Source organism: Tachypleus tridentatus, chromosome 1 (genome assembly GCF_004210375.1).
Source record: "Tachypleus tridentatus isolate NWPU-2018 chromosome 1, ASM421037v1, whole genome shotgun sequence".
Taxonomy (NCBI): Eukaryota; Metazoa; Arthropoda; class Merostomata; order Xiphosura; family Limulidae; genus Tachypleus; species Tachypleus tridentatus.
In genome coordinates this window covers 100,928,209-100,943,302 of record NC_134825.1, presented here as the reverse complement: position 1 = coordinate 100,943,302, position 15,094 = coordinate 100,928,209, and the positions used below count along the sequence as shown (strand labels likewise).

Here is a 15,094-nt window from a genome sequence, read left to right as displayed (position 1 = left end):
TTTTTTTTTAGTTTTGCGCAAAGCTACTCGAGGGCTATCTGCGCTAGCTGTCCCTAATTTAGTAGTGTAAGATTAGAGGGAAGGCAGCTAGTCATCACCACCCACCGCAAACTGTTGGGATACTCTTTTACCAATGAATAGTGGGATTAATCGTAACATTATAACGCCCCTACGACTGAAAGGGCGAGCATGTTTGGTGAGATAGGGATTCAAACCAGTGACCCTCAGATTACGAGTCGAACACCTTAACCCACCTGGCCATGCTGGACTAAGGTGAATGTAATGGTGGCAACAACATAAACTTCCTATTATTAGTATTAGTAGGAACTCAAGAGACACTGAGAGATAAATAGACACGGATCTGCAGTGTATAACGAACGGAATCATTAACTCCGAAAAACACAGTGCCAACAAAATCGAAACCACAGGAAAAGAGAATATACATACAAAATATCCACATTAACAATACTTACTTTAACAAAAAATGGTTTCGAAGACAAAAGAGACCAAATAAAAGATAAAATAAGAAAAAATTATCTGTTTCTGGGAAATCTTCCCAAGAATGCTTAGAAAATCAGAAGACAACACACAATAACGAATACCTTTGAATCTAAACCATGAAACACGAGATCATTTGGTAGGGAGAAGAATGAAATATACTTCGTATCTTTTCAGTGAAAATAGTTAAAACAATGACATATGTTACAAATAAGAATTACGGAAGATAAACAGGAAATAGAAAACTCGATAATACTCAAACCATATGTTATCGACAATCCAACATTTGAATTATATATAAAATAGGAAACATTTCTACCTAGTATTCCCCAGTGGGACACTAGTAAGTTTACGGACTTACAACACTACAATTTGGAATTCGATTTTCTGCGTTGGATACAGTAAATGGCCTAATGCAGCTTTGCTTTAAACCAAAACAAACAAACATTTTATTTAATGGATAATAAAATAATAATAATAACGGGTGTTCTAAAACTGCTGTTATCAAAACATCACAAACATCAAACGTAAACATAGAAATATTACTTCCAACAATAGATATGTGTCAGAATTACATTACAGCTTATATCAGTAATATACTATGTTAAAACTTTCTTGAATAACGCTTTTGATTCTCAGCACATCTCCAGAGAAGTTTTGTTCCAATGTGGCAAAAGTTTCTAAGATATTATTTATCCAAATACAAAAACTTTCTTAATAATCATCTTTTATTTTATGTTTACATTTTTTCTATAATCTAGGGTCGGACAAGATCCAGTAGTCAGTGTGCGCAACTGTACGTCCGAAATCAACGGTTCGCGTTTCATTGTTTCAAACACATACAAATATCGACTTCTGTAGTATAAGGTCGTGAATGGGGTGTAAGATAGCAATAAAACCTAAATTCTCAATTATAGTAGCACTGAAGTTGTTTGTGGACGCCTTTAAGTAGCTCTCTTCCCTCTAGTAGATTAGTTTAAAATTAGGGACGACCATGCGCAAATATTCGTTTGTATAGCTTACGCAAAAAAAGAAAAACAACGAATAAACCGTCTATTTTCATTTCTACGAAAAAATATATAAGTAAAGTTTTATAGTTTACACAACCATTCTTTATGTTTCCTTACAGAATAATAACACTATTGTCATGAAATGTGATTAATCTTAATACACGTAATGTGATGTATAACTCAAAAGTTTATACATTACGTGTTTTTATTGTTCTATTTTAAAGTACTTTTAGCGCTGTTTGTAATTTGAAATTATTCAATGTTGTATTTCTTTAACTGAATGTACTCATTGGACGAACCCCGTATTGAAGAAGAAATATTGTAAATAATTACGAGTCTCTACCTAAAATGTGTCAAACTTTTTGTAACATCTACACTTGAAAGTAGTTGTCTCTGGTCACGCTCTGTCTAATGACTGTGATCCTTGACAATATTCCTTCAACGTACTTTCTATTGCAAAAGTTCTATTCTAAGGTATCATGTACAAAATATCCCAATCCTCATTTTATCTACAATTCATCTAGCTTACGATAATGATGGATTTTCGACTCTCGTTTCAACACTTTAATCGTACATATATGGTATAGGTGCCGGGTTTGGGGACTTTCACTGTTATAGTTCCTTGTGAAAAAACATGGATGTCAGTTTTATTCTCCAGCTACTTGAGGTTTGTGACGGTCGAACGACTGGAAACCTTATCTTGGTGAACCCATACCTTTAGGCCTCGTATCCGTACAAAGTTGCCATTTATGTGTGTTACGAAGAGCATAAAACATAATAGTAAAACAGAGCTCACTTTGATTTTTGTATTCACTCTACTGATCTCCAACTTGCCCTTGAAATAGTATCGAGCAGTGATTGTGAATGCGTTTGAAAAAGTTTGCGACGTGCTGAGTTCCACTTTAGAAATGCTTTTCACCAGTTGACTAGTTGAAAATAGCACAATATTTATTATAGCATTGTCATTTTCCCGGCTAGGTGTTGTTTCTACAATTTTCTACAGTTGGTCTTCTTTTCTTAGACATGTTGCGGAAGTAACTTGAGTCATTCTTCCAGATGAAGATTATTCTTGATTATGTTGAACACTTTTGCCTGAGATATGTAGACGGATTTTGTCATTAACCTTCATAGATAATCACTTATTATGAAACGCTGCACTTTGGTTATCCCAATTGATGTACGACTCTTTTACATGCTTCTTTCTTAATGGTCCTGCTACCCCAAATTGATTCATACTCCTTTGTTTTACAATGCCATTAAGTGCAATGGATATTTCCGTTTTGATAATTCTAAATATCAGATCCGAACATATCTATATAATCAGAACGTATGAATATTTTACACTGGATAGGATTGTTACATATTACATACCACTCCTAAAATTCATCATATTTCTATGGTATCACACTACTTATGAACGCCAAACAATGCCAAAATATAGTGCTTAAATTATATTCCACAGTAACTTTATATCATTACACTACGAGTTTAAATCGGCTTGGTTGTCACGTGACTTAGTAAATTGTATAATGCCTCTCTGTATACATGTTGTTACTATGTAAATTACTACTTATTACATTCTTATTACTCCATTATCAAGTGTAAAGTTAACTTCACTTTGTGTTCATTTAAAAGATCAGGGTTAATGACCAATACTCTCCTTTGAGATCGTTTATTGAATCATCACATGTTTTCTTGTGTAACAATGAAATGTAGGTGCGATTGATGCTATTTAATTACTGTGTATGAGTACGAACGGCCTGCATTAAAGTTAAAATAAAGTAATTAATTAAAATAGAACACTTATCTGTATCTAGAACATCTTTATTGAAACGATCAGTAGCCTCCATTTAAATACACTCTACATGTCTCGACGAAACTTTGTTATAATTGTCTTCTTTTACTTGACTTATGCAGTGCTCTATAGCTCTAAAAATAAGCCACAAAATCTTCTTTTTATCTCTTTAACAACAGATGAAAAAAAACTACAATTTAAAATATTTAAACTAGCTTAATACTAGATAACTTGCATATAATATTTTCCAGCCACTGCGATCGGTTGAAACTCTTTGTCATTTTAAAAACAGTTTCTCATTTTAAAATATTTCTATCAACACTAATTGCGGGATACAAAACTTCTGACTGTCAACTATGCCATTTAATTTGTATCAACCTGAAATATAAACGTTTTGTTTTTAATTGCATTATAGATATAAATTTACGTGATTGAAAAGATGTCCAGATGCTAAGCTCAAACTACCTAAATATTTCACATCATCCTATTTGAACTACCTAAATATTTCACATGATCCCGTACACAAGGTCACAGTGCGAGCTCAGTTTACCTCGGGAACTTGTTTAGCTACTTTTTCAATCATCGAGTGAGTAAACGTAATGATGCACTTTAAGAAGCCGTTTACGTGTATTAATATTTACAAATAGTTCCTTTCTGTTCTTAAATCGCTGATGAACAGGTTTCTCAACTAAGTAAGAAAAAAATAAGGAAATAACTGTAATTTCTGAAAAACAAGTATTAGGTTATATTCTATGTAACTACATGGTTTTCTTACTGTCTAAATATGCGAGAATCCAACAATTAAATTATAAAGAAACCTACGATTTTTATTACTATCGGTCTAAATAAACTGGAATCCAAAATTTAAACTCAAGGAAACCCTTTAATTTGTTAATAACTATCTAACTAAGCAAGAAGACAACACTTAAATATAAAGAAACCGAAGTTAATTTGTTATTAACGTTTTAAGTCACCCAGAATACAACACCCCAATTCTCTAGATACACAAAATTTTGTTACTAACGCTTTCAATAAGCAGGAATCCAATACTTAAACTCTAAAGGAATCCAGGATTTTGTTTAAAATGATCTAAATAAGCGAGAAACCAACGCTTGAAGAAGTTTTGGATTTTATTACTAATGGTCTAAACGAGAGAGAAGCTAATACTCTGAAAAATTCTTTGTTTGTTTAATTTTGCACAAAGCTACTCGAGGGCTATCTAAGCAAACCGTCCCTAATTTAGCACTGGAAGGCAGCTAGTCATCACCACCCACCGCCAATTCTTCGGCTGCTCTTTTACCAACGAATAGTTGGATTGACCGTTACATTATAACAATCTCACGGCTGAAAGGGCGAGCATGTTTGGTGCGATGTGGATTCGAACCCGCGACCCTCGGATGTGGAGTCGAACGCTTTAACCCACCTGGCCATACCGGGCCTCACTCTGAAGAAACCCAGGATTTTGTTACTAACCATCTAAATAAACGAGCATCCAACACTTAATATCTAAAGAACCCGATTTAAATGATGTAAACGAATAAAATTAATTTTATCAAAACGAACAATATGGTCTATTGAAACCATATAGCGGGAAAATACATATTTAAAATCGTAACTTGCAAAGTCATTAATAACAGAAATAAGAATGTTCCAACAAGCTACGGAGTTTATTTATTTGTTTCTTCTTAAGCAAGAAAAAAAACACGCAAAATTGATTTTTGGGGGCTGTTTCCACCTCGAATACCTAACGCCAAATTTTACAGCGTTAAACGTCGCCACTGAACCATCAGTGTTTCAATTCTGTTAAAATAATACCAAACTGTTAGAATAAATAAAAACCTACTGGTAAATTTTGCATAACGAACTTTTTGTTGTTGTGATTTGTTTTCAAATGACAAGCTATTTTAATTATTACATGCATCTTATTACTCACGGTAATAATCTTATATAAAGAATAATCTACTCACGGAACGTGTATTTTTTATTTAAGCCCTCCAGTGGTACAACGGTATATCTGCGGACTTACAGTTCTCGAAACCGGGTTTCGATACCAGTGATGGGCGGAGCTCAAATAACCCTTTGTATAGCATTGTACTTAACTATAAAAAACCAATCTTTAGCTAAGAAAATGTTCAACGTAACAAAAGGTTACAGAAATGTTTGGCGAGAGCTTAAACAAAAAAAAAAATTCAAATAAAAAATCATTCTATGTAATTACTTTAAATCTTCATTTATAATAACAAATAAAACTTTAGTTAAATAATTTTATGTATTAGAATCATTACACTTTTCTTTTCCCTGTTTTTATAAGACATATTTGTTTGGTTCGTCTCAAAATGTTTATGCAAAACTGCAGAAAGGACTGTATGTCAAAAGTACACACTTCCAACTCTCGGTCCACTGAATAGTTAGATTTCATCGTTGCTATTACAACGCATTTTTGTTGCACTGGACCGCAAAACATGAACACTCAGATACACAGAACAAAAACTCTAACTACTGAGCTACACTGGACCAATGCATTTTTAAAAAGAAAAAATTATTTTCAAAATATAATTATCGTCTTTAGTGCAAGTTACAATTATTAATTTTTATATCAAAAATATCAACACACTGTGAAGATTCATGCGAAGTAACAGAATGCATTCGCAGTTTCTTATGCTGAAAAGTATTCCATCCTAAACAATTAGACTTACCAAGCACAAACTGAAAGAAAATCACGAAAACTTTTTAAAACATTTCTGATCTGAAGTCCCGTTTATAATTATCTTTAATTTTCATATATCCTGTTCTCGTAGTGTAAAAAGTGATATTGTAGTTTTATAATTAAGAGTTTAATAAAGAAAATGATTTACACAAATTATATTTTGTTTTGCTACAACAAAAACAATAATGCAAGTTTTACAGTTATCCGTTTCCAAACCGATATTATTTCTTTAGATTCTAGGACTCTGAGTTACGTCTAACTATTTGAAAGGTAAAACTTAAAATTGTTATGAATGTAGATAATAAAAAATAATGTAGTAGGGCATTTTCTCCACTTAACAGTTTCCTCGGTAAGCCAGCTGTAAGTTTATTGACTTACAACGCTAAAATCCTGAGTTTGATTCACATGATACATAGAAAAAGAGTGTGTGTGTTTCTTTTTCTTGTAGCAAAACCACATAGGGCTATCTGCTGAGTTCACCGAGAGTAATCGAACCTCTAATTTTAGCGCAGTAAATCTGTAAACATACCGCGGTACCAGTGGGGGACGAGAGAAAGAGCACAAATAGCTTAATGTGTAGCTTTGCGCAAAAACAATCTGAATTATACATAATAATGAAATTAACTTTGGTCTCACAGTTACATAGTCATTGTTGTCGGCTAAAAATTGAAACTAAAGTAACTGGAGATTTGAAGTATAAAATTATCAATATATCAAGTAAATATTAAGTTAATAAAATGGTGTGTGTAAACTTATTTTTACGTTAATTTGTATCTTAATCTGTGCTTTAAATTCTTTATGTTGAAAGAGCCTTTTAAAATGAATGTTCGGAAGTCTTTCTACACTAAACCTAACCGACCTACGACATTTGGTCAAAAGTCAATCAGCTTTATAGTTAAGTGTTTTTATATTTTGATCATAAAAATTAACCGTAAATAATAAATTAAGAAATTCGCGTCATCTTATATCAAATACACCTTTATACAGATTATTTACTATTACTTTTACATAAGACTCACGATTAATGGTTTGTTCATTGTTATATATTATTCTTAGGCCATATATCGTTAAATGCAATACGGTGTAAAAACAATATGTTCAAATTACACTTTATTATCTCATTTTTACCTAAGAATTTGACATCTGTGTTTAATACAGTCAAGTGGTTAACGTTTTCCTTTTGTGCGATTCAAAATCCTAGTCACTAAAAGAAAGTGGAAAATTTTGAATTTGGTCCCTTTGTTACAATAACGGTTTTTGATGTTGTTTATGTTACCAATAAGAAAAATGCACTTAATAACACATATACATATATTTTGATAATCATAAACATTTAACACCACAAGAAAGCGAATGATACTTTTCACGTATAATACACTGCTGGCCAAAATCTTAAGGCCAATGAGCATAAAGAAAAAATATGCATTTTGAGTTGTTAGATTCAACCACTTATTTGAGTAGAGCTTCGAAAAATGAAAATAAAAAAGGAAAAATAAAATTAAAAACATTTTTAGCATTTAATAGGGAAAATGTGATTACTATGGAATTAGCCAAAATACTAGCTAATCAAAACGAAGCGTTAATCGGTAAACACGTAACGAAATTTAGTCAATTGTGTTCAAGCATTAGCGTTGTCAGCATCTCCCACTGACATTTCCTGTGTTATATTGGGTAAAAACATGGCAAAGGCTAAAAAGATGACTGAGTTTAAACGTAGCAGAATTGTGGAGCTGCAAAAGCAAGGTCTCTCTCAACGTCCCATTACAGGTGAGATTGGGCGTAGTGAAAGTGCTGTTGCAAATTTTTTAAAAGACCCTAAGGGATACGGAACGAGAATTTCAAGTGGTCGGCCCAAGAAAATTTCGTCGGCACTAAGCAGGAGGATTAGACGGGTTGTCCGGCAAGACACCAGCCGATCGTCGAACCAGATTAATGCCCTTACGGACGCAGAATGCAGCTCATGAACAATAAGACGGCATCTACGAGAGAAAGATTTTAAACACTGTAAAAGTCTTCAAATGCCACGCCTCCTTCCACACCACGAAACAGCTCGGTTAAACTTTGCTGAGAAGCACCAAACATGAGGTGTAGAAAAGTGGAAAAAGGTTTTCTTTTCTCTGATGAGAGAAAATTTAACCTGGATGGTCCAGATGGCTTCCAACGTTACTGACACAATAAGGATATCCCACCAGAGACATTTTCTACACAACACAGTGGAGGAGGTTCCATCATGATCTGGGGTGCTTTCTCCTTCCATGGAACAATGGAGCTTCAGGTTATACAGGGGCGTCAAACAGCAGCTGGCAACATTGGTATGTTGGAGAAAGCATCCTTGTTGACTGAAGGCCCTCGCTTGTGTGGAAATTACTGGATCTTTCAGTAAGACAATGCTGCAATCCGTAATGCCCGCAGGACAAAGGACTTTTTCATGGCGAATAACATGATTCTTTTGGACCATCCAGCGTGTTCGCCCGAACTGAACCCCATTGAAAATGTTTGGGGGTGGATGGCAAGGGAAGTCTATAGAAATGAATGTCGTTTCCAAACAGTGCATGATCTTTGTGAAGCCATCTTCACCACTTGGAATAACATTCTAGCCAGCCTTCTGCAAACGTTTGTATCAACCATGCCAAAGCGAATGTTTGCAGTTATTCGCAGTGACGGCCGTGCAACTCACTACTGAGACCTCTTGTTGAGCATTTCCTACCCTATTTAGGACTTCTTTTTGGTATGGTCTTAAACTTTTGACCAGCTAGTATCTAGGCTTATTTCATAGTGTTCACATTTTCCCTATTAAATGCTAAAAAGGTTTATTTTTATTTCCCTTTTTCTTATTTTCATCTCTCGAAGCTCTACTCAAATAAGTGGTTGAGTCTAACAACTCAAAATGCATATTTTTTCTTTATGTTCATTGGCCTTAAGATTTTGGCCAGCAGTGTATATAAGTAACCACCACGACAAGATTACAAGCAGTATTAAGCTGTAAACAATATTTTAAAACGCTATTTTCATTTCTCTGTTTAATATTAGCAAAATTAATAAAACATTTGCTATTGTAATCAGACTTGAATACCATTACATTTTACTGGTCTTTTACAAAATATGTGTAGTTAATATAAGTAGCGGAATAATGTTCAATACAAATACAGAGAAAATACTTTGGCTTAAATGCTTATGGATTTATCGGAAGCTTAATCGATTATTTCAGGCTACAAGTGTTTAGTTTCCATCTGAAATAAAAGATAGTATGAGATAACTTCATCATTTACAAAATTTCTAAGACTAAAAAAAAACATTTATAACACGTCTAACGTCCTTAAAACATCCTTCGAACAGAATATCTTGTCTACCTAATCATAAGATTGTTGTTGTTATTTTCTCAATGCAAAATTACACATGGGCGACCTCTACTCTGTCCACCACGGAGAATCGAACACCAGATTTGAGTGTTGTAAGTCCATAAACTTACTGCTGACACACCGGAAGTTAATCCTATAAATCTTCGAAATGTTATATGGAGCTTAAGCGAAAAGGATCTAAAAAGAAAACATTTGGTGAAAAAAACCCGCTAATGAAGCACCAAAAGAAATTCTTCGTACGTGTATAGTTCAGCCTCTTCTGGTGCTTAATCCACGCAAGTGTGGTTTTTAATCCTCTCTACAGTCTTTTATAAAGACTTGTCGTGGCAAGTTTGATTTTAAGCTCTTTCAGAATCTGACAGGTTAACTACAAAGGCTTCGTGGAAAAAGAAGAAACGTAGGAGCAGCATTCTATCTCTGTACCAGAAAGGAAGATTTACTACAGCTACAATGTTAGTACCCTTATTGGTCTTTTACCCTACCGTCAAGGAATAACACATCACTCAACTCATAAAGACAGTCACAACACAGAAACCAGCTGTTTTTTTTGTTGTTTTAATTTTTTTGTTTTTGAAAATACCAGAAAAATAAAGAAATTGTTGTCATGCTTTCAGTGAAAAAGTGTCTTTAAAATACCAGATATTTATGTTTATTGGAAAGAAAAGTCATTTATATATGAATACGAAAATAAAATCACCTGTTGAATAAATATAGATAATTTTAAGTGATATTATATGTCATTCTGGGACACACTAGTTATACGAGTAATATAAATCTAAAGCAGTTTCATGTTAGTTTTCAAGAATCAGTTAACTCACCGCTAAGGCTGATCTGATATCCACTTGTACCATGTCAGAAAGCAACTTCAATAGACCAACATTAAGTATTCCATTTTCTTCTGGCGATCGCAGATATTCCGTTTTATCAACACAACTTTTTTTTTAAATGAAAAATGTTTATCGTCGTTAATGGTCACTTCAAATTAAGCAACGTTAGTCCACCTGCGTCGTTCCAACGAAAATAAATTTCTTTTCACATGGCATGCACGAATGGTTTCACACTAATACAAATAAATTTCTTTTTACATGGAATTTTCTAACAGTTTCACTCTAGTACTTCTTTATCTTTTTCAATTGTTTAGTGTTAATAATAAGTGAACGTACCAGTGAATTCTGGTTCTATCCAACAAATGTTGCATACTTTCAGGTGGGACAGAAAAGTTGGGAACTGTATGAGCGGTGTGCGATGTTTTTGTTATTCTGTGGCTTTCTCAAACTTGTAATGCTTTTACTCTGTATCTGCTGGCACAGAAGAATGAAGCTTTGTTTACTAATACAACTGAAGAGCGTGATTGGTATGTGTACATTTTCATTCAGGGCCACTAAAAGCAAACAGTCAGGGTAGCCCTAATGTGTCGTGGCCCGCTTTACAGACTGCCACGTGCTGCTTGACTGAAGTTGTAGGCTGGTTTTGTATTTGGTGTTATCCCCTTCATAAACTCAGCATGACGTTCCCCTGTTTTGGGCACTTTTTTTTTCAATCGACATACACCATGTTCGAAGTGTAGACTCTTTGAAAATATCTTCTCTCTAAAAGCTCTGTCTATCAGGTGGATTTAATCAGGTCACCATTGTAACTTCTCACATCACTTCGAACTGTTCTTTGTATCCAAGAACTCAGTATTGACAATTCTTTAGCTCACCGAAACACAGACACCCCGAGAGTAAGGGGATCAAGGTTATAGTCCTGAAGTTTGAGGAAATGCTGCTTGGTTATCTAATAAATATTTCTTGCTCTCGAACAATACACTAGTGATAATAATAAGACATTTTATGACTTCATTTATGAATTTACTGAAATATTTCTAGACATAAGCGTTCCAAACATAAATGTATTTCAGTTCAAAGTTACAGGTGTATTTTTTCGGCAGATTTCAAAATTTTTATAACTTTGCTATTTGAAGAAAGTTTAAATATCGCCCTTTCTTGTTCCTCCATGCCATTAGCCAGTCACACTGATAATCCTTTCTGTCAGTTCTCTTGCTTATTGCAGGTAGGGGGTTATTTGAAATGTTAAGGCTTAATAGGCCATGATTCATTATTATTTGCATTTATGGCTACTAAATTAAATAGCTCAACATATTTAAAGCACTATTCGTTTATTGTTTACTTCTAAAAGAGATGTTGTTCTGGATTTGATAAGTTGCTTCTTTGTGACGACATATTTTTTTGATAACCACACCAGAAAAGTTATCTTCAGATATTCGACGAAGAATAAAATATAGTAAAGAATATCGATGTTTTAAATACAATTATATTGTCACGAATTCATTAAAGGAATGAAACAATTTTACGCTCAGCGGTTGATTGCAACTAATTTATTTGTTTGTTTAAAATTTTGCGCATAACCATATGAGAGTTACCTGTGAACAGCCATCCCTATTTTTGAAGTTATAGATTAGAGGGAAAGAATCTAGTCAATAACGCCCATCACCAACTCCTGGGAGTGTTCTTTCTTATCTGATCTAATAATAGGTTTTCATTGTCACTCTTACGTTCTACGTTTCACAATTAGGGCTAACTTCTACACTTCGTCTGGCCGAATTATAATAAAGACGTTCGATAGAGATCATAATAACACAAAACATCTCCAGGAAAAAGATGTTTGTGTGTACAAATGATAACTTTAAAAACATAATTTAAACCCAATAAATTTCGACTAGTACTATAAATTTTATATTATATCGTATATGTGTCTACAGAGTAAACTTTTACTAATATAATTAGACCAATTTTTATGAAGTAGAAAATTGTTAAAGTTTATGTGATCGTCTAAACTTTACGACCTTTTAAGGTAAAGTTTTATTTTACTTTTATTATTGTTATGATTGAAAAATTATGGTAAATTATGTTACAAAAATTTAATTTATTACATATTCATGACATTATTGGCTATAGTACATCTTGATGGTGTACTTGTTAGTCTTAATATTTGTTATTTTTTACTTGATAGGCCCTGTGGCTCAACGGAAAAACTACGCTAAAATACTAGAATTAAAGGCTCGATATCCACGATGGGAAGCAGTGCATGTGCACCAATGTGTGGCTTTGGGCTTAAAGACAAGTAACCATCCAAAGATTATACCAGTTAAAAACAAATAAACAACCAAGCTCATACAAAAGAGTTTGAAAATTACAGTAGACTGTTTTAATCGTCAATGTAAGAACGAAATATTCTACTATGGTCATTTAGTTAGGGTACTGTTAATTTTCAAAATAACATTTCTTTCTGAATTCTTAAATTTGATCTTCAAATCCCTACACCAAGAAGCACAAGCCTCCAAAATACTTTTGTAACCGTATGCTTCAAGTTTAATTGGATACTAACAAGATAAACGTGAGTTAAAAATAATCGTTACTGCTATTTATTAAATCAAACTAAACTTGCAGTCGTGTAGACAGAATTCTACTAATGTGCGTTAGAAGTCTGTTTTCTAAAACCACAAAAGGACGTAATTGTTTTAAATTTAAGTTAATGGTTTTACCACTCTTTGCTTGATGCAAATTTTCATCACACGTAGAGGACACGTGGAAAATAAATGATATATTAATTTTAAAACCAACTAACGTTCTGGCCAATTTATTAAGCACCACAGAATAACTCACATGTGAAAACTATAAAAATGTTTATTTCGTCTGCTGTCTTTCTTTGATTTGATATTCAGTTTAACTTTTTGATACTAACTAACTAGTACTTAATTAAATCTGTTCTTTAAAGTAGACTTGTAAATGCAATACTGATTTAACTTTCAACGTAAAAAGTAAATAATAATATATTTATTCGTTTTTCCAATATAAAAATAAGGACGATTAACAGTGGGTTTACTACAGGATGTCATGCGTTTTTCAACAGTGTCAAGATAGAATGTCATTTTATATATTTTATTCATATTACCAGCAATATAAAGTATGATATTTCTAAAGTCTTGATGAGAATACACATAGACAAACATGAAAACGCTTTAATTTTGAATTGTAGGAGAGAACTAAATAAACTTACAGATGGGGAATTGAGGCTTTTGGCTTGCTGAGGCTCTACCAATACTCCCTGCCACTAACTAGTCAGATATAGACCTGGAACATACAGTTATATATACAATTTGTTTACTAATGCGATATGTGTAGTAAATGTTATATAAGTTGACATAACAACGTTAGACCACCAGTTTCTTTGCCACTAGATACGTAAATCAATTGAAGAAAAAGTATTCACACAAAAATCATAGTTTTTGTTATATTTTTGCACATAGCTTGGTGATGGTTTATAAAAATGACTATTTGGCCAAGCTTAGACAATCCTCTTAAAAATGTTTAAGAAAAATCAAAACTTTCATCTCTTTGCGATACTCACAAAGACAAATGATTATTGTCGTGAAAAAAAGAAAGAAAACGATAGTGAAATACATTGAAGTGTATGTAATTGACACTTTAAAACGGAATAAGTCCATCGAAACGAACAATTTTATAAGAAGCGTAAGAATAATGAAAGTGTTTATCACGATGGTTTTGAAATAAACTCTGTGTAACATGTCTTTATATCTGATATTCATCTTCTGAACAAGCGAAATAAATAATTAACAGTTTATTATTAATTCATGTGCGTATAGTAATACATACGTACACATAATTTCTTTAAGGAGTTCTATACGCGTTTCTAACCCTAATTCTTTTCTCACTGGTAGTGATCTTTAGCCATAAATGTCCTGACCAGTCTTATAAAATCAGGCTTATTTAACGTTGCGATAAATGAACCCAATAACGACTCCTGAGAAGGATTGAAACTAAATTCCAATAAAGACTATACCCAAGGCCGACCTTACGGTACGGAAATCAGGTCATCTGATCTGGGTTTTGAGCTTACGACGTCACACACAAATGCAAAAACGGCAGAAAACTCCAATAGCACACCTTACGTTTACTGAATAAATCCTTAGAACCAACTGACCAAAATATTGATAATTAGTAAGTTGTTCACTTGATGCATTTAATCCAACGACACTGGTATATATAATTGCATAATTATAATGCTCAGATTCATTTGAGTGTTTTCTTGCTCAGAATCTTTGTTTTTTCAATTTATTTGTCGTTTCACTCAGTAAAATATGTCACAGTAAAGAAGGCTAGTTTAAGAGTTAAGAGAAGTACCTAAATTCACAAGAAGAGTCCTGAATTAAGCAAGTGAACGAATCGGTGGCACTTCTTGCGATTAATTTTATTAATTCATTTATTTTAAACGAATGATTCAGAGCACAAGAGAAAAGAGGTGCGCTTTCGACATTTTAGTTAAATTTGTGTTAAGTATATTTTTAAAATTTGTTCCAATTGTTGTATACGATGTTTTTTTTAGTTTTACTGACCCTATAATAGTCAATAGCTAATCCTTTTTACATCTACATTTTTCTTTGTTATTTTTTCCCATGTCAGGAAAAAAGCTTCATCGTGCAGCTCAGAAGTACGAGGAAGTTTCCATAAATCATTTCACCCAGCTCTGTTTTGTTTTGTTGTTTTATTTTAATATGTATACCATGGCTAGCACAAGCAGGAGACGGAGAAGATGAAAGAAAATTTGAGTCGGGAGCGGTGAAAAGGAGGAAATCCAGATAACACTGAAATGGTCCTTTGAAAAGTCTGTGATTTCAAAAGATCTATCAGCTAGTGAGATAAAT

At 33.2% G+C, this 15,094-nt stretch overlaps 1 protein-coding gene across 1 annotated transcript in view; it reads right to left on the bottom strand.

The window, feature by feature from the left end:
* Positions 1-10,627, bottom strand: part of LOC143253042 (uncharacterized) — a 30,084-nt gene extending 19,457 nt beyond the window's left edge. The window contains exon 1 of the mRNA XM_076506249.1: positions 10,188-10,627. Coding sequence (XP_076362364.1) covers positions 10,188-10,220 — 33 coding nt within the window. The 5' untranslated portion in view covers positions 10,221-10,627. The remainder of the gene's footprint in view (positions 1-10,187) is intronic.
* Positions 10,628-15,094: the final 4,467 nt, after the last annotated feature.